This window comes from Acomys russatus, chromosome 5 (genome assembly GCF_903995435.1).
Source record: "Acomys russatus chromosome 5, mAcoRus1.1, whole genome shotgun sequence".
In the NCBI taxonomy this organism is placed as follows: domain Eukaryota; kingdom Metazoa; phylum Chordata; class Mammalia; order Rodentia; family Muridae; genus Acomys; species Acomys russatus.
The window spans coordinates 33,568,419-33,595,036 of record NC_067141.1 but is presented as its reverse complement, the minus strand read 5'-3'; the positions used below and the strand labels follow the sequence as shown (position 1 = coordinate 33,595,036).

The 26,618-nt window shown below is 37.6% G+C and overlaps 1 protein-coding gene across 1 annotated transcript; it reads right to left on the bottom strand.

The window, feature by feature from the left end:
* Positions 1–376: 376 nt before the first annotated feature.
* LOC127189395 (glycine N-acyltransferase-like protein Keg1) lies at positions 377–26,618 on the bottom strand. Its single transcript, XM_051146199.1, has 6 exons — positions 26,542–26,618; positions 8,882–8,971; positions 7,482–7,589; positions 4,827–4,953; positions 3,366–3,537; positions 377–780 (listed from the first exon to the last, which is right to left on the bottom strand). The coding sequence occupies exons 2-6, from the start codon at positions 8,957–8,959 to the stop codon at positions 378–380; spliced, it is 888 nt and encodes a 295-aa protein (XP_051002156.1). The 5' UTR covers positions 8,960–8,971; positions 26,542–26,618; the 3' UTR covers position 377.

Sequence of the window (26,618 nt, the reverse complement as noted above, 5' to 3'; positions counted from 1 at the left end):
TTTTCAGTCCATAAAAGAAAAACTACAGAAAATCAGAGGAGGTATGCCTGTACATAGAGGGTGCAGGTCACAGAACAAACCTACTGGCTAATGGGTATAGATTCCTGAGCCAGCAAAACAAGTAGAAAATAATGCAATTTAGCTAAATGTGTTAGAGGGATCCTGAGGTTTGGGGGCTGTAACAGAATTGGAGCAAGAGAAGGTGGCCTTGTGCACGCCGAGGAAATGGAGTTAAGTACATGAGAAGTGTGAGGGCGCAGTGTGCAGTTCAGTGTGATGTACCCTTTCATCCTAGAGACACACAGCCACCTATTTCATTCAGCTCACTTAGCCATTTCTCCATCTACAAGCACAGTCCGCTTATCTCTCTTCCAGCTTTATAGAGGTACACAGTTCCACTGGTTCCAGGTAGAGGGCATGGGGACATGCCTCAGCAGGGCAGCCATTCTCTGGATGGTGAAGTTAGCCTTATCCACATGTGCATACATGGGAAAGCCGAGATTGCCTAGAGTCTGGATCTGGTGACGAGCAAGATGGTAAATGAGACCCTGGCGCCGGTACTTAGGCAAGGTGCCTCCCATTCTTAGTTCTCCAGTGTGGTCCATCAGGCCCCAGGACACTGGGGTCCCCTCGGGCCCTATAATACAGGAGCTTGGGAAGGTGAGAATACAGCGCTCAATGAACTTCTGGCTTTTCTCGTTGCCACCAAAATGCCAGACGCTATTCACCAATGCAGCATGTGTAACATCCAGGGAAGCAAATTTAAACAACTTGTGGTCACTATTGGGAACAAGAGAAAAGAGTAATCCTCAATTACATAGGCTGTAAATAATTTTCCTTATTCCCTGCTAAACTGCCCCCAAGAGGCAAAAAACAGAATATCTAAGATTGTATGTTCTGTCATCAAACTGCTGGGGTTCCCATCAACAGTGTGTGTATGAGTCTGCTGATTAGTTACTCTTCACTTCTTGAATTTCCTCATCTAGCGAGCAGGTGTAATAAGCAACTTTCATTGTAGACTAAGAGCCAGTGTGGAAGGGGCTAAGATTCAGTGCCTACCAGGTAGTAATACTTGTCCAGTTTTTATTTGCCTGTGACCATTGGCACAGAGAGTTCAAATATGATCAGAATTGTTTTTTGTAAAAGCAAAAAAAAAAAAAAAAAATACAGGTGAACAAGTTTCCTAAAGCACATGTTCCAAACAGAAAAGCCAAAAGTTTGTAATCATAGAATTTGGTCTTGAGGTCCTCAGGCACTGTGATGAGCAAAAGAAAAACTCAAGTGCAAAGAAAGACAGAAATGTGGAAGGAAGATGGCCCTTGTCACTAAATCCTGATGTCTAAAGATTCGTGCAATGACGTGAAGGGGCTTCAGAGGCCATCTTGGAGCTCTGGAGGTAGAGCTAGACACTCATTTCAGCTCTAGCTACACATCCCATCAGCCGTGTGTTGAGCAAGCAAATCCATCATCAGATTCTGCTTTCTGTCAAAAGATTATATTGCTCTCCTGTCTCACAGCAGGATGAAACTTTGCAGTAGATTCTAGATGGGGATGATCTCCGGGTTGTCATGTGGTCCCGTGACTGAGCATCCTTCAATCACATACTCCGTGCCAGCTTTCAGCTCTACTCAGCATCACGTTAAACATAAATGGAGACAATGTGAAATGTGCTCAAGATCTTTTTAATAGAATCCAGTTCTGTGCAGAGAATTCACTGGACACATTTGTTTAAAACCTATTGTGTTCCAGCTCTTGGGGGTTCACATTATTGTTAGAACCTGAATCGATCATTAAATCTGTAAAATAAATTAATTAGCTTTAAATACTCAGGAGTGCTATAAGTAAAACAAACCTAGGTCCTATGTGGAGGTGACTTTTATTGAGGTGCTTTACCCAGGACTCTGATGAGGTAATTCATGAGTAGATCTGGATAACAAAGTAAGTTGTTAGTGTAAAGATTGATCTGCATAGGGGAGAGATGTTTTAGACAGAGAGGAGTTAATCTTAGAGGCCGGAACTCTTGAAGATCAAGTAGAAATGGTAGTAAAATTACATTACATAAACATAAATGTCCATTAATGTCTGCCCTTAGCTTCAACACTGGAAATAACAATTCACACAATGCTTCATGTCACTGGACCAATATCAGATTGTAATTAACTTTCTGGGAGAGAAGAGAAAGCAAGAAAGTGAGTGAATGAAATTGAGAGATAATATGAATGAGATTCCCTCTGCTTTGATCATTACCAAAATGATTAACTTGAAGTAACTTGATGTGAACCAATTTGTCAAATTCTAATGAGCATCTTCCTCTATTTTACATAGGAAATAACATTGAAACGGTTTGTTTGTTATTTTAGCCTTTCTCAGTCTATAAAGTCAACCTCTTCCTCTTCAGACTACCTCCATTGGAACACTTTGGCTGAATGTCTCAACTTCTGAGTTTAGACTCATATGTAACAGACAGTTGATGTTTTAATTAATCAGTTAATATTTTCCACAAAGGCTACAAGTTTTGGAGGGAAGAGATAAGAGAAAAAGCAAGGCTTGAGAGGTAGATAAAAATCCCCTCTTAGAGGGCTGAGGACTCCAGAAATATTCAAATGTGTGGCAGGAAGCCTTGAAATCTTGTAAGCAGGAGAAAGACGTGGCCCTTATTTAGATTTTACTGTGAGTAGACAACTACTCTGCAGGATAACGGTTGGCTAGTTACCAGGACAAAAGCCAGCAGAGGCAGTGAGGGAATGGCAGGGTAAATAGTAACCCACATTCAATTTGTATAGACAATTACAATTTTAAATTGTATTTATATCTGTGGGTGTTACATGCTCCAATGCGAAGGTCAGAGGATCTTGGGGAGTTGGATCTCGTCATTGTGTAGATCCAGGGACTGACTTTGGTAGTCAAACTTGTGGGAACGTGCTTTTAGTAGCTGCATCGTCTTGCCAGCCTTTTATGCTTTATTAGAAAAAAGACCTTTGAAGATATGTTTAGGACTTCAATATAAAGTCATTCCAATTATTTTGTGAGTCCCAAATCCATTGTCCTCACAACAACAACAACAGAAGAAAGGAAAAAAAAGACACAAATGAGAAAGAAAGTCACGTAAAAGTGTTTTTAGAAATGAAGCAATGCATCCCAAAAGGGAAGACACGCCTGGATCGTCACTAGGGGTGGAGGAGGTCAGAATGAACTCCATCCAGCAGATTCCACTGCAACACAGCCCTTGCCCACATTTTGATTTTTACCTCATAGACTACAAGGCAATGATAGATCACGTCTGTACTAATTTTAGGAAATCTAGCAAAATAGGCATGTCATTAATTAAGAGACTGATGATGCAGAGCAGCTTCTTTCACACTCACATGGGCTTGGGCTTGTCACTGCTGACTACGAAGTTCTTCTCATCTGCCAAGGAAGGACTCAGTTTCTTTGCTGTTTGAAATATCATATAGAGAAAGCATTGCGTATGCTTGACCTTGCCCAAATTAATGGCTCCAAGATTTTCTATCACTTTGCCCAAGCTTGGCTGTGTACCTTGATAAGGAAAATGAAGAAGAAAACAATATACATTATTCATATTAAAGTTTGAGAAAGGCTACTCAGTAGGGTCAAAAGACTTTTGAACATAGAATCAGCAAGTCTTGTGTTATATCATGACAGACTTTATATGATAAAGATTATATGCCTCCCATGTTTCTTCCTCCCATTTTTCTAGATTTAAGTTTTAGATAGTATCGCAAATGTTGACTATGTACAAGTATAGTTATACCTACCAAAGAAGATGAGTTAGAGGCATAGTAATTGAAATTGAATGGACAATTTCTATGTACTCCACCCATTAAATTATTACTATATGATTTTCAATTCCTTTTCTTATTGCACCAATATTATTCTATTCACCCTGAATGGCTTTTGTTCACTTATAAAATTTGCTTAGGACCATGGAAAATGTGATTTAGTAAACGTGTTTCAAAGAGTACACTGGGGTTAACTTTCACATTCTGTTCCTGATTCTGTGACATTTACATGTCACCCAATCTACTTCCAACCTTGTAGTTAAGAGCTGACAACGTTATTTTGAAACGTCAGACTTGGGATCATGATGAGCCTATTCCTACTAGCCCACAGATAACCCTCTGGATGACTGAGCCCATATGTGTGAACCTAGGTGATGCCTAGAGAGAAGCTTAGCTGAACCTGATCCAAATTTCCTACCCATACAATTGTAAGCTAAAATAATTGTTATTTTGAATTGATATTGAGAAGGTTTGAAATTCTAGAAAACTAAATAGAATATTCTTAAGATGTTTCCATTAAATGTATCATTTAGTCCTTAAGGGCTCTATGTTTAGAATATTATTAAAATCATTTTCCCATTTTTTTTATTTCCATAGCAGAAGTGACTTGCCCTCCACCATCCAGCTAATAACTCATTCATCCAGCTTTCGATACTCGATTATACAACTCCAGAAGGCATAGGCTTATTTACTAAAACATTCCTTTTGACAATGTAATAAATCAAAGATGAAATGGTAGGATACTCTGCTCCTATATTTAGATTCTTTAATAAAATATGGGCATACTAAAAAATACGTTATAAGTCCTAAGGTAGTAAGAAATTACATCAAAACTTTCTTTGTAAACTTTGCACACTGGAGCTCTAATGAGTTCCCTTTGGAGGAGGTAGATGCTGAGCCAAGGAACAACCAGCAGCATGCTGTGTCTGTGGCCTGCAAAAAATGTGTGTGGGATGTAAGGTGCTTGTTCAAAAGGAACAGTGATGTGTTCATGTGTACACAGGAGGTCACACCCAGTTTTCTTACTTTGAATCTGCAAATGTTGCTTCCAGTTAATGACTTCTGATGAGCCAAGGAATTCCTGACAGTGCTTGGGATCCTTGGAGTAGATTAGGTAAGTGTTGGTGTAATGGTCAAAGTCATCTGTCATGTCCTGTTTCAGAAAAGAAGAATCAAACAAAATGTTTGTGTGTGGTGTAGTGTTTGTTATATTGGTATTCAGTATTTAGCTCATTGTGATATTTAAAAATATTAAAATTAGTAGTTCCTGTGGGTTTAAGTTGTAGTTATTTACAATGTGAAGTCAAGAGAAAAAGCTTCAGATCAATTCAAAGACAAAAGAAAACATTCTAAAAAGTAATTTCCCAACCCAAGAGAAACTAGAGTATTATAAAAATTCATGTAGAAGAGTCAAAATAACAAATTAAATCAAAACATTTATAAAACAAATATTCTTTGCTCTGGGTTATGAATGCTTTGGTATTAGAATCTATACCGAAAACAGATTCAGAATATGCATCTACAAATAGATAAACAAAGATAAATCTAATGAACTAAATTTTCCTTCAAAAATAGCTTATAATTTTTAAGTGAATGACAACCTCTCAAAGCAAATAAATTGTGAGCTAGGGAGCTCTGAGCCCAAGAGGAGCTGGTTTGGAGCAAGAGTAAGGTAATGGCATGTCATAGTCCTGAAAATGTCATCTTGAGACTGACAGAAGTAGAACTGCTCCCTCCCTGCCCTAAGCCTGCATGTCTTGGTTCATGTAGTGTTACTCTGTCGTTTTATCTTGTAGCCTAATGTCCAGGTTACAGGTTAAACTTCCTCTCTCCTTATAAGTTCATGTTCAGCAAGCACCTGAAATTCCTCTTCATGCAAATAAGGCATTCCCAGACCTTGGTCTTGGCTAATGATGTATACTACCCGACTCCTCAAAGGTGTAAATAGACTTTATTTCCCCCAATTAAACAAGCTGTCTCCTTAGAAGGCTGTTTCTCAAGCACTTACCAACAACGAAGACTGCATTGCACCAACCTGCCCCGCTTAAGCTTCCCTCCCTACAGTCAGCTTGGTGTGTAATGAGCCTGGATACTCCACTGAGGAAGCAGACCAGGGGTGGCAATAAGTGTGTGCACGCACACATACACACACACACACATGAACACATGTGCATATATAATCATTCTTTATATTTTATCTGATTAATGCTCAAAATATATTTTGTTAGAATAAGCAACTAGCACCAAGAACCATTTGAGAGATTCGTTTGCTACAACTTTCCAACAAAAATTTCATAATTTTATGAGAATTTAAATATGTTCTTGTTAAATATGGTGCATTTTCCCATCTCTTTGTATAGTGCTGACATTCCAATTATGATACAAATTACATATATGGGACAAGTTTACAAACCCTTAGTGGGACTATTTAATATGAAGGAACATATCACAGAAGCATGACTTCCACTAATGTATAATCTGAACGCTTTTATTACTCCAATTTTAATGAAATCTTTTTTAAATTGTATAACATATAATGATGCTGTTGAAAATAGTTTGAAAATCAAACTACTGATTTTCTTGCTCTGCCTTATAAAATACTGAAATCATCTTCAATATTTACGTTGGCAAAATTTTCCACTTGGAATGGAGAATAAACTGTTTATCTTCCTGTAACATCAACCACCTGTACCTCTCTCTTTCTTCTGCCTTGTTTTATTGGCTTTGCTGTAGATGACTGATATAAAGGCAGTGCAAAATCTAGGAGGGAAGCTGATAGTAAAATGAGAAGTTTTGATAGAGTGAGAACGAGTTGGATTGTTTCAAGTCCAGTGATTTTTAAAAACATGAAATACGGTTTTCCTTAAGTTAATAATAGTTGATCATGGAACTAAGAACCTGCTCATTACAATAGACAAGCCTAGCTCAGAAAAAATGTTCTTTTCTCAAAGGACTTGTTAATTTTATTTTGTGGCTATGAAGATTTTTGCCTGCATGTATGCATGTGTGTGATATGTGTGCAATGCCTGCAGAGACCAAAAGAGAGCACCAGATTCCATATAACTGGAGTTACTGACAGTTGTGGGTAGCCACATGAATGCTGGGAGCCAAACTGTGCTCCTCTCCAAGAGCAGGATATGGTCTTAACCACTGAGCAATCTCTGTTGCCCTCAGGAATGTTGTTTTAATGTTTATAATAAAAGATCACACTATTCTTTGTATCTTAACACAGTCTTAAGTTGGTATAACCTTCCATAAGTTTCCTCTAACTCCTACAAATAAGATGCAAGAAACAATAAAGTGATAACATATTCCTGCAGTCCAAATCAGCCAGTGCTGATGAAGAAACTATGCTGGCAAGCAAAACAGAAGCATGGATGAAGATGAGAGTGTACTATCTGTACCTCAAGCACCAAGGTACTTGGTACTTTCTCCTTGGGTTATTATTAAAGCTTTGTGTATTTCTCTTCCTGAACACTTTATATCATTCTGTATTTTTTTTCCTGTGGACTTTTCTGTATTCTCCTTCAGAGTTTAAGTTCACGTTATTACATTTGATTTCTGTTTCTTGGGATAGGAATAGACATCTACCATACTACCATTTTACCATACTTACAGAAACATTCTAGGAGTGCAACAAATGTAAAGATATAGACACATTTCTTCTATATTGTAACTTACCTGTTCCTGGGGTCGAATAACAACAGTATTAAAATCAGGCCACTTGTCCACAAGAGCCTTGAGATTGAATAGGTTTCCCTGGTTCATGTGGAAGACAGTCCCATAAACCTAAATATTTTAACATGATAGGAATGTCAGCACATTACAGAAAGATGAAAAATATAATATATTCGACAAGAACAAGGTTAATTCCTGTGAAATTTTTGTTGAAAATATGTAATAAATGAATCTTTCAAATGGTTCCTAGTGTCTAGTTGCTTATCCTAACAAAAATATCTTTTAAACATTAATAAGATAAAATATAAAGAATGATACAATTTATAAATAAACTCATGTACTTCCCTGTTGTAGAATTTAATAGAACTTTTCATGGATTTCAAATTTCTTTCTTTTCATGCCCCCAACAAATTTTATGAAGCTGCGACGTTCCAGAAATGGTTTCCATTCACTACAAGTGTTTTTCTTATTATTCCTTGTAGCATTTTTATGATTGCTGCTTCAATATCCACATCATATAATTCTTATATCTGTATCATCTGGATCTTGATCTGTTTATGATCTAAATTAAAATTTGTATCATCTAAGTTAAGATTTAGCCAGGCTGAGTGATACAGATCTGTTATTTTAGCTAATAGGGAGGCTGAGACAGTTGTGTTGAAAGTTCAAGGGACACCTGGGATATATAGTGAGTCCTAGGCCAACTTACAAATATTTGGCTTCAATGGCATATCTATATTTTATGACAGGTAATTTTACCTCATCTCTTCTGGAAATATGTTATAGGTCAAATTCTAGTTCATAGTAAATTTAATAGCAAATTGTGTGTTAGGAGACTTAGAAATTCTTGTCCATTAAATCTTATTTCGTCGAAATAATATGTGCTACAACAGCCTCTGATGATATACATTTTAATGTATTTTATTCCTTAAAAAATCTTCTCCTAGTATAGCCACATCAGGGACATAAATTTTAAAAAGATCAGACTCCTTATTATTTAATATATAACATGATTTCAAATAAGCAGTGACTTGCTATTTAAGACTCAGGAAAATTCTTTTTCCTTTCTGCCAAAACTTAGAATCCTGCGCATACTAGGCAAACACTCTACCACTGAACTTTCAACTTTATTTTGAGTTTCTATTTTGTGACACAGTATTACAAAAAATGTGAAATGTCCTTTGGAATTAATAGTAACATGTTTTAGACAGTGGGGAGCAGCACTTTGCTTTTTAAAATATTGGCAAATGGCATTGTTGAGACATCTTTGTGCTTTGGGAACATAAGCACAGGTGAGAGAAAAGCCATGGTGTCAGTCAGTTTTTTGTGGGTCTTGACTTCTTTTCCTCTTCTGCCATAGCAAGGTGCACCCCTTCGTTACTCTGAGAATGTTCTCATCTCACCTTTAGGGACTCTGGGAGGTGCTTCCTCAGGGAGTTCTCCAAAACATGCAGTGCTTGGGAACCCTGTAAGTAGAACATCTCTTCCAATACCTTAATGAAAAAGAGCAAAAACGACAGCAAGTTAGGGGTGAAGAGATTCTTGTTTGTTTGCTTTTAATTTTGTTAATTAACATTTTTTATTTTTTATATATAAATTTATATTATTACACACACACACACACACACACACACACACACACATAATAGACTACCTATAGAAAGAAGAACCATGACACAATCAAGAATTATATAAATGTTATGTTCTTAGTGTTTTTGCTATTTCTACTTGACAGCCTTGAAGAAAACATCTCTCCTATCTTGGTGGGTCTAAAATTCTGAATGTAAATCAATCCCCATCACATATTGTTCTTAGCAAATTAAAACATCTTTCTAGACCTAAAAACATCTTAACCTCTAAACAACTAAGCTACCTGGTCTTCAACTCCATCAGAGATCTTAGGTGCGACAGACAGATATGATTCTATAGAAAGATAAGGCAGGATAGTTAGATGAGGTCTTCAAAAACCTCAGAGACATGCAGAATATGGCATTTTAAAATGTTTTTATTATTTTAAAGATTCACTGACAATGAGCCAGGTTAACTCCTGGCAACACCAGCCTAACTCAAAGAGGATGATGAGCATCAAAGAACTTCCTTATGGAGATGTCTTCAAATGTGGCAAACAAGCCCCTGGGCAAAATGTCCTCATTTCTACAACAGACAGAATTCTGTCCAGAAAAAAGGGCAAATTTGGATGCAGGCAGAGTCAATAGCCAAACTCTGCCAAGACAGGGTAAGCAAGTCCTCAATAGTTCCTGCCTCACTAACGTGTCTGTCAGATATATTGGGCCAGAAGGCTGAAGAAGAGGCTCCAACATTATAGAGAGTTTTGGGTGACTATTGAGGTAGCAAACTGTCTCTGTCATCTACTCATTTGGAAAGCTACTAAGCTATACTCCCAGCATACTCAGGTAATCAAGTTTATTCCTTCTTAAGGGGTGGAGAGATTCTTACACAGTGTGTCTGGACTGCCTCTAAAGATCATGAGCCGCAGGCTTATAAACAGGCACAGCCTTATAAACACCCAGAATTTATTTCTCTCAGGTCTGGGAAGTCCATGATCAAGGGACTGGTGTGTGTCTTGTCTTAGGGAACTCTACTTTTTCTCTGTTGGGCACACCCTCTATTGCCTCAGCATGAAAGGAGTAAGCTTTTGTTCTGGAACATAATCTACAAAGGCACTCAAAACATCCAAAAAGGGGATGCAATCATCTCCCAGGGCCCCCAGGGGCCCCAGGCCCCATTATTACCTGTCATATTGGCAAAACTTCCACATGAGTCTTGGAGATACACACAACCATAGCAATGTTGAGCCAGCTGGACCTACACAAGCTTTTCCTCATATCATCTCTTAAAGTCTTATGACTTTGACTCCTATTGTGAGTTTCTAATAATGTTGATTTTTTTCTGCAACTGAAGAGCTAATTTTTCTTGTATTAGTATCCAGTTGTTCAATCAACAGTTATTGAAAAAGTCCTTTCTGCTTTATTAAACTTTGCTCAATAGTCATTGAAAACAAGTTGAATATAGTTTTCAATTTTTTCTTTGGCTTCATTCATATTTGTTTGTTCTTATGTAAATACTTTTTGATATACACTAAATCCTCAGATCTGGTAGCGCCATAGTCTGACAAAAGCAGTTTAAGGGAGAAAGGAGGTGCATGTTACAGGGCATCACGGTATCATGAACTTGAAGCAGCTGGTGTCATCACCACTAGGGTGAGAGGTATCAATGAAGCAATACATGCTAGTGCTCATATCAGTTTCTTCATTTTATACAATCCAGGATCTTGTCCAGGGAATGTCCTACCTCCAGCCAATCATGAGTTGGACTCTTCTAGCTGCCTTGACAAGCATGTATCATTGTGTTGTTTTTGAGGTTTGAGCCTATGGCTTCTGGGGTACTTTGTGTACCTTTTAGATCCTGAGAACCCGAGGCACTCCCTTAGGCAGTGACATATACATGCACACGTTTGTCTCTGAATTTCTTAGAAGCTGGCAAAGCAAGCAGAACTTAGCTGAACACTTAACATTAGACATTAATCTAGTGTACCTTGTCTGGCTTTCAAATCCTATTAGAGCCTATTATGAAGAGGTCCTAAATAGAATTTTTGGGTTCACTCATGTATACTATCATATAATCCTTGCATAGTGATAATTTGACTTCTTTCTTTCCAATTTGTATCCCTTTGATCTCCTTTAATTGTCTTATTGCTCTAGCTAGGACTTTAAGTACTATATTGAAGAGATAACAAACACAGTGGACAGCCTTGTCTTATCCATGGTTTCAATGGAATTGATTTCAGTTTCTCTCCATTTAGTTTGATGTTGGATATGGCCTTACTGTATATTGCCTTTACTATGTTTAGTCATGTGCCTTGTATCCCTGCTCTCTCTAGGGCTTTTAACGTGAATGGGTGTTGAATTTTGTCAAATACTTTTTTGGCATCTAGGAAGATGATCATGTTTTTTTCTTTCAGTTTATTTATATGGTGGATTACACTGATGGATTTCCATATGTTGAACCACCCCTGCATGCCTGGGATGAAGCCTACTTGGTCATGGTGAATGATATTTTTGATGTGTTCTTGGATTCTATTTTCAAGTATTTTATTGATTATTTTTGCATGAATGTTCATATAAGAAAGTGGTCTGAAATTCTCTTTTTTTGTTGAGTCTTTCTGTGGTTTAGGTATCAAGGTGACCATGGCCTCATAGAATGAGTTTGGTAATGTTCCTTCTGATTCTATTTTGTGGAATAGTTTGAAGAGAATTGGTAATAGTTCTTCTTTGAAGGTCTGTTGTAATTCTGAACTGAATCCACCCAGCCCTGGGATTTTTTTTTTTTTTTTTTTTTTTTGCTTTTTTTGCTTGGGAGACTTTTGATGACTGCTTCTATTTCCTTAGGATATATGGTACTATTTAATTTCTATTTAATTTGTTTATCTAATCTTGATTCAATTTTGATAATTGGTAGCCATCAAGAAAATTGTCATTTTATTTAGACTTTCAAATTTTGTGGCATATAGGCTTTTGAAGTAAGACCTAATGATTCTTTCGATTTCCTCAGTATTTATCATTATGTCTCCCTTTTCATTTCTGATTTTGTTGACTTGGATACTCTCCCTTAGTCTTTTAGTTAGTTTGGCTAAGAGTTATTAATTATTGTTCTTAGTGTCTGTGTTATCAATGTTCTGTTCAGAAATTCTTTACCTTTGCCAATGAGTTCAAGCTTATTCCTCGTTTTCTTTTTTATCTAATTCAAGGCCTTTGAGTTTATCTTGAAGTCATTGATCTAATTGGATTTGTGTTATGAAGGGTGATAAATATGGATCTATTTGCATTCTTCTAGATACAGACATCCAGGTTTAGGTTGACCAGCCTCATTTATTAAAGATGCCTTCTTCTCTACAGTGTGTGCTTCTGGCTTCTTTGTAAAAAAACAAAAATCAAGTGTCCACAAAATGATCATGCCCACAGAGTAAGTAAGCAGGGCTTATACTAACTCACAAAGACTGGAGTGGCAATCACAAAGCCAGCATAGATCTTCACTAAGTCCTATGCATATACTTTATGGTTATCTAATTTGGTGTTCTTGTGGGGTTCCTAAGTGTGTGTGTGTGTGTGTGTGTGTGTGTGAGAGAGAGAGAGAGAGAGAGAGAGAGAGAGAGAGAGAGAGAGAGAGAGAGAGAGAGAGAGAGAGAGAGGACATAGGGTGTCACTAACTTTTGCCTGCTCTTGGAATTCTTTATTCCTACTAAGTTGCATCATCTAGCCTTGATATGAGGGTCTGTGCCTAGTCTTACTGTATCTTGTTATGCTATGTTAAGCTCATTTTTGAAGGTAAACAGAGGATAAGTGGCTCTTGTGAAGAGGAGATGTGGGGAATTGAGAAGGGTAGAGGGAAGAGAAACAGTGGCAGTGGTTAGGATGTATTACATGAAAGAATAAACAAAATTTTTAAAAATCAGGTCGCCATAGGTGTGTGAACTTATTTCTGGATCTTCAATTCAATTTCACTGATGGTATCTGTTTTTATGCCAATGCCATGATACGAGATCAAGGATGGTGAAACCACCAGAAGTTCTCTCATTTCCAGTATTGTTTTTGGCTATGCTGAGCTTTTTTGTTTTCATATGAAGCTGAAAATTGTCCCATCTACTTCTGTGAAGAATTGTGTTGTGTTGAAATTTTGATGGGGATTACATTTAGTTTGTAGATTACTTTTCTTAGGATGGCAGTTTGTACAGTATTGATCCTACTGGTTCATGAGTATGGGAGATTTTTTTTAACCCACTGGTGTCTTCTTCAATTTCTTTCCTCAATGTTTTAAAGATTTCATTATACAGGTCTTTCATTTTCTTGGTTAGAGTTAACCCAAGTTATTTTTTGAGGTTATTATGAAAGGTGTGGTTTCCTTGGTTTCTTTCTCAGTCTATTTGTCATTTATATATAGGAAAGCTACTGCTTTTTGTGTGTTGATTTTGTATCCTGCTATTTTGCTAAAGTGTGTATCAGCAGTAGGAGTTCCTTTGTAGAGTTTTTAGGATCTTTTATATACAAAATCATATCATCTACAAATATACTTTGACTCCTTCCTTTCCAATTTATATCCACTTCATCTTCTTCAGTTGTCTTGTTGCTCTAGACAAGACTTCAAGTAATATGCTAAATGGGTATGGAGAGAGTAGACAACCTTGTCTTCTTCCTGATTTTAGTGGGAGTCACCTTTATTATGGTGAAGTCTGTCCCTTGTAATCCTGATCTCTTCAGGACTTTTATCATAAATTGGTGTTGTATTTTGTCAAAGGATTGTTCTGTATCTAATGAGACGATCAAGTAGTTCTTATTTTTCAGTTTGTTTACATGGTGGATTTATTTATCAATTGATGTATGTTGAACCATTCCTGCATCTATGAGATGAAACCTACTTGATCATTGGGGAGAATCTTTCTGTTGTGTTCTTGGATTCAGTTTGCAAGTATTTTATTGAGAACATTTATATCTAAGTTCATATGTGATAATGGTCCATAGTTTTCTTTTTGATGTTGTTTTTGTCTAGTTTTGGTGTCAGGGTAATAGTTGCCTTATAAAAAGAACTAGAAAATGTTCCTTCAGTTTCCAATTTGCAAATAAATTAAAAGAATAATGGCATTAATTATTCTTTGTACATCTGGTAGAACTCTATACAGAATCCACCTGGCCCTAGGCTTTCTATCTAGGGGCATATTTTTAATTACTGGTTGTATTTCATTAAGGGCTAACAATCTGTTTAAATTGCTTATGTACTCTTGACTTAACTTTGGTAGGTCATACATCAACGAATTCTTCCATTTCTTTTAGGTATTCCAGTTTAATAGAACTCAGATATTTAAATTCTGTCTTTTTGATTCTCTGAATTTCCTCAATGTCTTGTAAAAGCCTTTTCATTTCTAATTTTATTAATATTGATCTTTTACTTCCATTTTTTAGTTAAATTGGTTCAGGTTTTATCAATATTGTTGGTTTTCTCAAAGAAACAAATCTTTGTTTCATTGATTTTTTGTTGTAGTATGATTTTGTTGCTGTTTCTATTTCATTGTTTTTACTGCTGACTTTGATTATTTTTTCTTTCTATACATTTTGGGTGTTTTCTTCTTGTTGTTCTAGAACGTTTAGGTGTACAATGACCTCTGTAGTCAGTGTACACATGTCATTTACTTAATACATGCAGGGAAAACATTCACACACATAAAATAAGAATAAATATTTTTTAGTGCTGAGGATATATGACTGCACGCAGTCTAATATACTTAGGTCTATGGTTTTTATTTTGAGATTTATTAAGGTATTAAGAACAGCTTTAATTACTTTTCTGCTCTTTATTTTATTTATTTCTGTTCTATTTTTCCTATTTCTAGCTCTGAACTGGATTCTCTCTCTCTCTCTCTCTCTCTCTCTCTCTCTCTCTCTCTCTCTCTCTCTCTCTGTGTGTGTGTGTGTGTGTGTGTGTGTGTGTGTCTCCCCTACTCTTCTTTCTGTCTTTGTCTCTCCCTATGTCTCTCTGTTTCTGTGTCTTTCTCTCTTAATTTTTTTTAAATAACTTTTAAGTTATTGTTTTGTGAAATCTAAATTGGCTATGATATCCATATTTTGGTTAAAAATCAGTGACCTCATTAAGTACATATCAAGCAAAATTAAAGACTATTATCAAATTGCAGACAGAGAGAAGCATCAGAGAAACAGCAAAATACCATCAAGTCATCTGCCCACAACATCCAGTAGAAATCAACTGGGGAGGCTGGGCAGTCAGCTGGCATTCCCAGTTAAGAGAGACATAGATGCCTGCCACCTAGGATCTAGAAATTAGAAACAGCAACAACAACAACAACAAAAAAAAATTCAAAGAATAAACAAAACCAAGAGCTGTTTTTTTTTTTAAAGAAAATCAACAAGATAGACAAACCCTTAGCAAACTAACTAAAAGGCAAAGGGAGAGCAATCACGTCAACAAAATCAGAAGTGAAAAGGGAGACATAGCAACAGATACAGAGGAAATCAAAAGAATCATCAGGTTTTACTTCAAAAGCCTATTGCCACAAAATTTGAAAACCTAAATGATTTGGACAATGTTCTTAATAAATTCCACTTACCAAAGTTGGATCAAGATTAGGTAAACAAACTAAACTATTGTATATCTCCTGTGGGAATAGAAGCAGTCATCAAAAGTCTCCCAGCTGGTGGGGGTGGGGGAAGCCCAGGACTGGATGGATTCAGCACAGAATTATATCAGACCAATTCTCTCCAAACTATTCTACAAAATAGAAACAGAAGAATCACTACTAAACTCATTCTATAAAGACATAGTCACCTTAATACCTAAGTAACACAAATACCTAACAAAGAAAGAGAACTTCAGATCATTTTCTCTTATGATCATTGATGAAAAATAATAAAATACTTGCAAACCAAATCCAAGAACATGTCAAAAATCTCATCTACCATGACCAAGTAGGATTCATTCCAGACATGCAGGGGTGGTTCAATATATGGAGCTAAACAGAATTCTCAACAGAAGAATCTCAAATGGCTGAGGAACACTTAAAGAAATGTTCAATACCCTTAGTCTTCAGGGAAATGCAAATCAAAACAACTCTGAGAGTCCATCTTACACTTATCAGAATGTCTCAGATCAAAAACTCAAGTGACAGCATATGCTGGTGAGTATGTGGAGAAAGGGGAACACTCCTCTATTTCTGGTGGGAGTGCAAACTTGTGAAACCACTTTGGAAACCAATCTGGTGCTCTCTCAGGAAACTGGGAATAGTGCTACCTTAAGACCCAGCTATATGCCTCCTGGGCATATACCTGAAAGATGCTCCACCATACAACAAAGACATTTGCTCAACTATGTTTATAGCAGCTTTATTCATAATAGCCATTGGGAAACAACCTAGATGTCCCTCAACTAAATAGTGGATAAAAAAACATTTTCATAATGGAACACTATTCAGCTATTAAAAACAGGGAAATCTTGAAATTTTCAGGCAAATGGATGGAACTAGAGAAGATTATTCTGAGTCAGGTAACCCAGGTCCAGAAAAATCCACATGATATATACTCACTTACAAGTGGATATTAGCACAACATAGATGTCCTCTGAGAGACTCCACCTAGGGGAGCACTGGGACAGATACTGGGACTTGAAGCTGGACTCTGGGTGGAACGCTGAGAGTTGTATGGGAGAGTGGGGGTGTGGAAGGACCTGGAGGTGTCAGGATATCCACAAAAAGACCATCAAGTCCAGTGGGTCTGAACACAGTGGAGGGGGCCTGCACAAACTGGTGCACCAACCAAGGACAATGCATTCAGAGAACCTAGATTCCCTGTTCAGATGTAGCAGATGGACAGCCAATTCTCCACATGGGGGGGGGGGGTGCAGAGGTACAGGACTGCCACTGAACTTATGACATGCACTCTGGTGCCCACGATTTGATCACTGCCCCTTGGCAGGATGGGTTTGAGGGCACGAAGAAAAGGGATGCAGGCTATCCTCATGAGACTTGATAGGCTGTTGCCAGACAGTAGGGGAGGATGGCTCCCCATCAGAGGTCTAGGGGAGGGGAATAGAGCAGAATAGGAAAGGAAGGTAGGAATGGAAATATAAGAGCAAGGGGATAACAATTGGAATATAATATGAATAAATTACAATAAATTTTTAAAAATTTAAAGTGCATTCTCTGGTGGGTACACCAGAGAGAAAGATACATGATGAGATGGCGGACATCTGGATGGGAAGTCCTTTTTAACCCCCCTAGAGATAAGTTTCTGGTTTTCCATTGTGGGTGTTTTGTGTTATGGGAAAACCAATAGTAACTTCTGTTGAAACTAACTTACCTTCTACAGGTTCTCAAGCAGTGTTTTTACACCTCAGGTCTTTTATTGTTTTCTTTCTTCCTCATCACAGAGATAGGAAGGTCATTCTATGCCTGAACAATAGATCTTGGAGGACACATAGAGACAGACATACTTGCGTCTGAAATGAGGGTACCAAGTCTGGTTTCATAGCCAACTCTCAGAAAGTCCAAACAGCACATGGCAATTTATCAATATAATGTGCATTATACTACTATACAAAGAAATGGGTTTTAGTGTGGCGCATATATATATATATATAATATATATATAATATATATGCTTTGTTCTTATTTATCTCTGCCCTCTATTAACCTTCCCACTTCTGTTTTTATAGCATAAACATTGCATTACCTCTGCTCCATAATTTCCTTTATGGCCCTTTCCTCTCTTTCATAGCCATCTTTTATTACTAATCACACACACACACACACACACACACACACACACACACACACACAGAGAGAGAGAGAGAGAGAGAGAGAGAGAGAGAGAGAGAGAGAGGTAAATGTGTGTATGTGTGTGATTACATGAAAAGAGCACAACAAGAAGAGAAGAAGTGGTCTTAAGGGACGGGGAAAGGTAAAAAGGACTTTTTACTGAAACTATTCTTCATCTACTCTGAATAATATAAAAATAAACATGGATGTGCAAGTATCTCTGTGGTGCGTTGCTGTAAATTCCTTCTTTATAAAAGCAGGAATGATGTAACTGGGTTATACAATAGTTCTATTGTTAATTTTTGAGGACTCTTCACCCTGACTTCATTAGTTTGCATCACCAGCAGGCATCTATGAGGGTTCTTGCCACCTCACAGCCTCTCCAACATTTGCTACCATTTATTTTCTTGATGACAGCCATTCTGACTAGGGTTAAGTAGACTCACAAAGCAGTTTTAATTCGCATTTTCTTTTTTTAATATATTTTATTAATTTATTCATATTACATCTCAATTGTTAGCCCATCACTTTTATCCTCCCATTCCTCCCTCCCTTCTGCTTTTCCCCTATTCCCCTCCCCTATGTCGGTGACTGAGGGGGACCTCTTCCCCCTGTATATGCTCATAGGGTATCAAGTCTCTTCTTGGTAGCCTGCTATCCTTCCTCTGAGTGCCACCGGGCCTCCCCATCCAGGGGACATGGCCAAATATGGGACACCAGAGTTCACGTAAAAGTCAAACCCGACTCTCCACTCAACTGTGGAGAATGTCCTGTCCATTGGCTGGATCTGCGTAGGGGTTCAAAGTTTATTGCACGTGTTGTCCTTAGCTGGTGCCATAGTTTGTGTAGGACCCCTGGGCGCAGCTCAGCCAATCATAATGTTCTTCTTGTAGGTTTCTAGGACCCTCTGGATCTTTCTATTTCCCCATTTTCCCATGCTTCTCTCACCTAAAGTCCCAAAAGGATGTCTTCTTCTCTGTCTCAGTTTTTTGGTAAGTGAAGACTTTCATGGGACATACCCCTTGGGATGGTGTCCAGATATAAGTGAGTATATACCATTTGACTCTTTCTGCTTCTGGGTTAACTCACTCAATAGGATAATTTCTAGTTCAATCCATTTGTTCACAAATTTTGGGAATTCCTTGTTTTTAATAGCTGAGTAGTATTCCATAGTGTAAATGTACCACAATTTCTTTATTCATTCTCCTACTGAGGGACACTTAGGCTGTTTCCATGTTCTGGCTATTATGAATAAGGTTGCTATGAACATGGTTGAGCAAATTTTCTTGTTGTGTGCTGGAGCATCTTCTGGGTATATTCCAAGGAGTGAAATAGCTGGGTCTTGAGGAAGCCCTATTCCCATTTTTCTGAGATAGCACCAGATAGATTTCCAAAGTGGCTGTACTAGTTTGCATTCCCACCAGCAATGAAGGAGTGTTCTTCTCTCTCCACATCCTCGCCAGGATGTGGTGTTGCTTGAGTTTTTGATCGTAGCCATTCTGATGGGTGTAAGATGGAATCTCAGAGTTGTTTTGATTTGCATTTCCCTGATGACTAAGGGGGTTGAGCATTTCTTCAAGGGTTTCTCAGCCATTTGATATTCCTCTGTTGAGAATTCTCTGTTTAGTTCCAAGCCCCTTTTCTCAATTGGGTTATTTGGTTTGGTGGTGTTTAATTTCTTGAGTTTTTTATATATTTTGGATATTAGACCTTTGTCAGATGTAGAGTTGGTGAAGATCTTTTCCCAGTCTGTAGGCTGTCGCTTTGTTCTCTTGACAGTGTTTCCTGCCTTACAGAAGTTTCTCAGCCTCATGAAGTCCCATTTATTAATTGTTGACCTTAAGGCCTGGACTGTTGGTGTTCTGTTCAGGAAGTTGTCTCCTGTGCCAATGTGTTCCAGGCTCTTCCCCACTTTTTCTTCTAACTGACTTAGTGTCTCTGGTTTTATGTTGAGGCCTTTGATCCACTTGGATTTGAGTTTTGTGCAAGGTGACAAATATGGATCCAGTTGCATTTTTTTTAACATAGACCTCCAGTTAGACCAGCATCATTTGTGGAAGATGTTATCCTTTTTCCATTGAATGGATTTGGCTTCTTTGTCAAAAATCAAGTGACCATATGTGTGTGGATTCATATCTAGGTCTTCAATTTGATTCCACTGATCAACCAGCCAGTTGCTGTGCCAGTACCATGCTGTTTTAATTACTGTTGCTCTATAGTATAGCTTGAGATCAGGTATGGAGATTCTTCTGGAGGATCTTTTATTGTACAAGATTGTTTTAGCTACTCTGGGTTTTTTGTTTTTCCATATGAAGTTCAGAATTGAACTTTCAATGTCTTTAAAAAATTGTGTAGGTATTTTGATAGGGATTGCATTAAATCTGTAGATTGCTTTTGGTAGGATGGCCATTTTTACTCTGTTAATTCGCCCGATCCATGAGCAAGGAAGATCATTCCATCTTCTCAGGTCATCTTCAATCTCTTTCTTCAGAGTTTTGAAATTTTTTTCGAACAAGTCCTTCACTTGCTTAGTTAGAGTAACTCCTAAATATTTTATATTGCTTGTGGCTAATATGAAGGGTGTGGTTTCCTAATTTCTTCCTCTGCAAGCTTGTCACATGTGTATAGGAAGGCTACAGACTTTTTTGAGTTACTTTTGTATCCAGCCAATTTGCTGAAGGTGTTTATCAGCTGTAGTAGTTCTCTGGTGGAATGTTGAGGGTCACTTATGTACACTATCATATCATCTGCAAATAGGGATAATTTGACTTCCTCTTTTCCCATTTGGATACCCTTGATCTCCTTTTGTTGTCTTATTGCTCTGGCTAGAACTTCGAGTACTATATTGAAGAGATATGGAGAGAGTGGGCAGCCTTGCCTTGTTCCCGATTTTAGAGGAATTTCCTTGAGTATCTCACCATTTAATTTGATTTTGGCTATTGGCTTGCTTTATATAGCCTTTATTATGTTGATGAAAGTGCCTTGTATCCCCAATCTCTCTAAAACTTTACACATGAATGGGTGTTGGATTTTATCAAATGCGTTCTCTGCATCTAAGGAGATGATCATGTGGTTTTTTATTTTCAGTTTGTTTATATGGTGGATTCCATTGATGGACTTCCTTGTATTAAACCATTCCTGCATGCCTGGAATGAAGCTTATCTGGTCATTGTGAATGATATCTTTGATGTGTTCTTGTAATCGTTTTGCAAGTATTTTATTGAGTATTTTTGCATCAATATTCATAAGAGAAATTGGTCTGAAATGCTCTTTCTTTGTGGGGTTTTTGTGAGGTTTAGGTATCAATGTGACTATGGCCTCATAGAATGAATTTGGTAATGTTCCATCTATTTCTATCTTTTGGAGTAGCTTGAAGAGTATCGGCATTATCTCGCCCTTGAAGGTCTGGTAGAATTCTGCACTGAAACCATCTGGCCCTGGGCTTTTTTTGGTTGGGAGACTATCAATGATTGCTTCTATTTCTGTAGGGGAAATGGGACTATTTAGCTTGTTTATCTGTTCTTCACTCAATTTTGGCAAGTGAAATTGCTCAAGAAAATCGTCCATTTCCCTTACATTTTCAAATTTTGTGGCATATATGCCTTCGAAGTAGGATCCTATGATTCTTTGCATTTCTTCAGTGTCTGTTGTTATGCCTCCCTTTTCATTTCTGATTTTGTTGATTTGGACACTGTGTCTCTGTTTTTTAATTAGTTTGGCTAATGATTTGTCTATCTTGTTGATTTTCTCAAAGAACCAGCTCTTGGTTTTGTTGATTCTTTGGACTGTTTTCTTAGTTTCTAATTTATTAATTTCAGCCCTGAGTTTGATTATTTCCAGACGTCTACTTTTCTTGGGTGTTTCCGTTTCTTTTTTTTTCTTCTAGGGCTTTCAGCTGTGTCGTTAAGTTGCTTATTTGTGATGTTTCCAATTTCTTTTTAAAGGCACTTAGTGCTATGAATTTTCCTCTTATCACTGCTTTCAATGTATCCCACAAATTTGGGTATGTTTTTCCTTCATTTTCATTGTATTTCAGGAAGTCCCTGGTTTCTTTCTTTATTTCTTCCCTGACCCAGGTGTCATTTAGCAGAGAGTTGTTTAGTTTCCATGTATGTGTAGGCTTTTTGTTATTTCTGTTGTTGTTGAATTGCAGCCTAAGAGCATGGTGATCTGATAGGATACAAGGTATTATTTCAATCCTCTTGTATCTATTGAGGCTTGCTTTGTGACCTTCTATGTGAACCATTTTGGAGAAGGTTCCATGGGATGCAGAGAAGAAGGTATATTCCTTCTTGTTTGGGTGAAAGGTTCTATAGATATCTGTTAGATCCATTTGATTCATGGCATTGGTTAAATATATTATTTCTTGGCTTAGTTTCTGTTTCAATGACCTATCCTTCAGTGAGAGTGGGGTGTTGAAGTCTTCCACTATTATTGTGTGGGGATCGATGTGTGATTTAAGCTTCATTAATAGCTCTTTTACAAATGTGGGTGCCCTTGTATTGGGAGCATAGATGTTCAGAATTGTGATGTCATCTTGGTTTACTTTACCTTTGATGAGTACGAAATGTCCTTCCTCATCCCTTTTGAATAATTTTGGTTGAAAGTCTATTTTGTTAGATATTAAAATGGCTACGTCTGCTTGCTTCTTGTGACCATTTGCCTGGAATATTTTTTCCAACCTTTAACTCTGAGGTAATGCCTATTGTTATGGGTGAAATGTGTTTCTTGGATGCAGAAGAATGTTGGATCTTGTTTATGCATCCATTGAGACCATTGATGTTGAGAGATATTAATGACCAGTGACTGTTAAGAGTCTGAATTTTGATGTTGGTTCCAGTCGAGCATTTGTGTCATTGTGTTTTTGCCATGGTATAGTTATGTATTTCCTGTGTAGTTTTGGTTGTAGCTTGTCCCTTCGGGATGCAGTTTTCCTTCTGTACCTTCTGTAAAGCTGGATTTGTGGATAGGTACTGTTTGACTTTGTTTTTGTCGTGGAATATTTTGTTTTCTCCATCAATGGTTACTAATAGTTTTGCTGGGTAAAGTAGTCTGGCCTGGCATCTGTGGTCTCTTGGGGTTTGCAGGATCTCTGTCCAGGCCCTTCTAGCTTTGATGGTCTCTCCTGAGAAGCCGGGTGTAATTCTGATAGGTTTGCCAATAAATGTTATTTGGCCCTTTTCCCTTGCAGCTTTTAATATTTTTTCTTTGTTCTGTATATTTTATGTTTTGATTATTATGTGATGGGCAGTTTTTCTTTTCTGGTGTACTCTATTTTGTGTTCTGTAGGCCTCTTGTATGTTTGTAGGCATCACTTTATTTAGATTGGGGAAGTTTTCTTCTATGATTTTGTTGAGAATAATTTCTGGGCCTTGGAGTCTGATATCTTCTCTTTCTTCAATGCCTATTCTCCTCAGATTTCTTCTTTTCATGGTGTCCTTGATTTCTTGGATGTTTTGTGTCAGGATTTTTCCAGATTTAGCATTTTCTTTAATGATTGCTTCAAGATCTATGATTGAATCTTCTAGACCTGAGTTTCATTCCTCCATCTCTTGGATTCTGTTAGAATAGCTCGCCTCTGTGTGGCTCACCTCCTTCTCTGAGGTCTCACATTCCTGTTTTTTTTTTTCTGTCTATGTGTTTATCATTGAATCCATTTTCATCTTCAGATCTTGAACTGGCTTTTTGATTTCTTTCATCTGATTATTTGTATATTCCTGAGTTTCTTCCATTGCCTCTTTATAGATCTTCAGAGCTTGAAACGTTGTATTGATTTCCTTCATCTGGTTGTTTGTATTTTCCTCAAAATTTTCCAGTGTGTCTCTATGGGCTTCTTTTATGTCTTCCACCTGTTTGGCTGTGTCTTCCTGTATTTGATTATGAATTTTATTTGTTTCCTCCATTATCATTCTCATTACTAAGTATTTGAAGTCATTTTCTTGTATTTCTGTTGTGTTTGAGTTCTCTGGGCCGAAACTGCAGACTGAGCTCAGCTAGTGGCTCAGCGGCGGAAGTGGGCGCTGAGCTGAGCTTGGGTCTCAGGGGCCGAACTGTGTGCTGAGCTGAGCTTGAGTTTCAGGGTTCGAACTGTGTGCTGAGCTCAGCTAGCATCTCAGGGGCAGAAGTGCGCAATGAGCTGAGCTTGAGTCTCAGGAGCCGAACTGCGTGCCGAGTACAGTTTGGGTCTCAGGGCACAAGCCATATGCCAAGTTGAGCTTGGGCCACAGAGCCCAAATCATGTGGCATGGCCCAAATCCTTCCCAGAGCCCCCTCTCCCGGAGCAACTCTCACCAGCCACCACACCAATCGCCTCCGCCAGAGGGCTCCGAGCTACAAACCTCTGCCACTGTCGCCACTGCTGCTGCTGCCACTGTCGCTGCTGCGACGGCTGCCACTCCAGTCCGAGAAAATCTGTATTCCTCCCATGTGCAGGGGCATGCAGGTCCCCTGCTCCCTAGTCCCTTCGAACTGTGGAGTACTCTTGCTGCATTGGTGTGGGGACCTTGGTGTTTCTGGTTCAGAATTCTGTGCAGTTCCTTGAATTGTTTACTGGAGCTTCTAAGCATGGTCCACACTGCTCGCCGCCATCTTGGAGCCCCAAAACTGCTTTCTTAAACCGTTCTTGTGTACATGTAAAGCTGCAGTAAGAAGTGTATTACCACACTTTGCTCCACAATCATTGTGAAATCTCTCTGTTCCATTTTATTAGTGTTTCCTTCAGAGAATAATTTTCAATCATGAAAATTTTAAGGTCACTGTTTGTTCTTTTATTTGTAAATTGTAGTTATTGAATCTTGAGAAGACAACATACGTTCTACCTAAGTTGTTGAATGTATGCCACCAATTGTTAATGCTATTTTCTTATCATTCTTTTGTTGTCTGTAGTTTCTGTATGGAATTCCCTTCCTCATTCCAGGTACTGCCTTTGAGTTTTATTTCTTGATAAGTTTAGAGCAGAGATGCTCAAACTGAGTTCTATTCTATTTTGGTCAAGACAATTCTTTGTTTTTGAAGGCAATCATAAATACTGCTGACTATATAATATAGTCGTATCTCACTGCTTGTAGATGCCAGTAGCAACACTTTTTATCTCAGTATAAGAAACAAAACTGTTTCTGACATTCACTCTACTAGTCTAGAGAGTATCAAAATAATGGGAGTCTAATATAGGCAATCTGATTTTTTTTCTCCAGAAACATTTTAAGAGTGTGTCACAAACACAAAAGACAAAACATACTTGATACAAAATCATAGGCATTGCTATCCCATGGATAACATGGGAGTCTTTGACAAATGTGAAGACACACACATGCACACACACACAAACAAACACACACACAATTGAGCATCTATAATGATAACAACCACAAAAGCAAGATTTCTAGTTAATTAGGCATACTGAAACCTGAAGAGACTGAAAAAAAAAAACTGTAAAGTTTCAGCATTGTTAATAGATAAAGTCCATCGTGGTTTTTAGGCTCTTGAGACTGATTTTTCACATTTCTGAAAATATATGCAGGTACAACAATTCAGAGAAGGTGAATCAAAAGAATACTTTTTATAATGACTTTAAAGAATAAAAGAAAATACATGCAATGTTTGTGCCTAAACTATGATAAGATTATTAGTATAAGCTTACAGTCTGTCACTACTCTGAGGAACTATTAACATAAAGATTACAATACACGTGTAAAATGGAAAAGTACTAAATTAAGAGAATAAAATGTATAAAATAGAGTATTACATTGGATTTTGATTGATATTTATTATGTATGATTTTATGCACATTTAATATGTAATATGCATAAGAATATGGAAAAATACAGAAAGGTAAGTTTGAAGGAAATCAAAATTTTAGAAATAAATCATCATGTGAGAAATATAAATCAAATCTCTTAAATTCGCTTTCTTTTTTAGGTGATTTCAATTAGAAAGTGAAACCACTTAATATTCTTCTTCATATTTCTCAGCATATTCTATTTCGGATTTATATGACATACTTCACTCAACTGGTAAGTATTTTCCCAACAAAAAAGCTGCCTCCCAAAGAACTAAAGAAATTATTAACGGTCTGGAACCCCTGTACTGAATTAATATTAACTGGAACAGCATGTTGCTTTCCAAATATTGCTAACCAAATGTACTGGCCAGCTTTCACAATTTCTCCCTAGTTTATCTGTTTGTAATGGAAATTTGCCATAATTCTCTCAAAAGTTTTGATACCAATGAACACACTAAGCTGGGTGGAGAAAAGCCCACAAGACTTCAGAACTACACAGAGAACTAGAGGCAACAGAGGAAAGCCGAGAGCAGGAGAGGCTGCCTTCCCCAAGGAAGAGCACAACAATTGGTTGTTCAGTGCCATATGGTCAGCCCTAAAAAACACACATACAGGTAGCATTTTACAGATGAAACAGGCTATATTTAGGATATGTATGTATATAAAATATATGTATACAATAACATTGTTTTAAAAGAGGCCATGAATTTGAAAGAAAGCAGGGACGGTGACATGGGAGGTTCAGAGCAAGGAAAATGAAGAGAGAAATATTGTAATCAAATTATAATCGTACAAATACAAAAATAATTTTCTCATCATGCATATTAGTAGGTACACATGCTTCTCAAGTTAAATAAACTCCCCCTTTATCACTACTTCCTGTCTAAAACCAACAACACTTGATTTTTTCCACGGGGAATCACCACTCTTCTAAGATGAGACCTTACCTATAAACCTGTATCCACACAGAGAGCTTCCTCAGAACTAATGACAAGCAGCAGATCTTTCTTGAAATACCAGCGTT

Bases quoted from the DNA above. Each gene is read 5' to 3' on its own strand.
- LOC127189395 (XM_051146199.1), bottom strand. From the start codon at position 8,959: ATGTTCTACTTACAGGGTTCCCAAGCACTGCATGTTTTGGAGAACTCC. The intron at 3,538-4,826 runs GTAAGAAAACTG...TTCCTTATCAAG, and splicing joins GCAACATTTGCAGATTCAAA to GTACACAGCCAAGCTTGGGC. The intron at 781-3,365 runs GTGAGTGTGAAA...TGTTCCCAATAG, and splicing joins AGTGACAAGCCCAAGCCCAT to TGACCACAAGTTGTTTAAAT.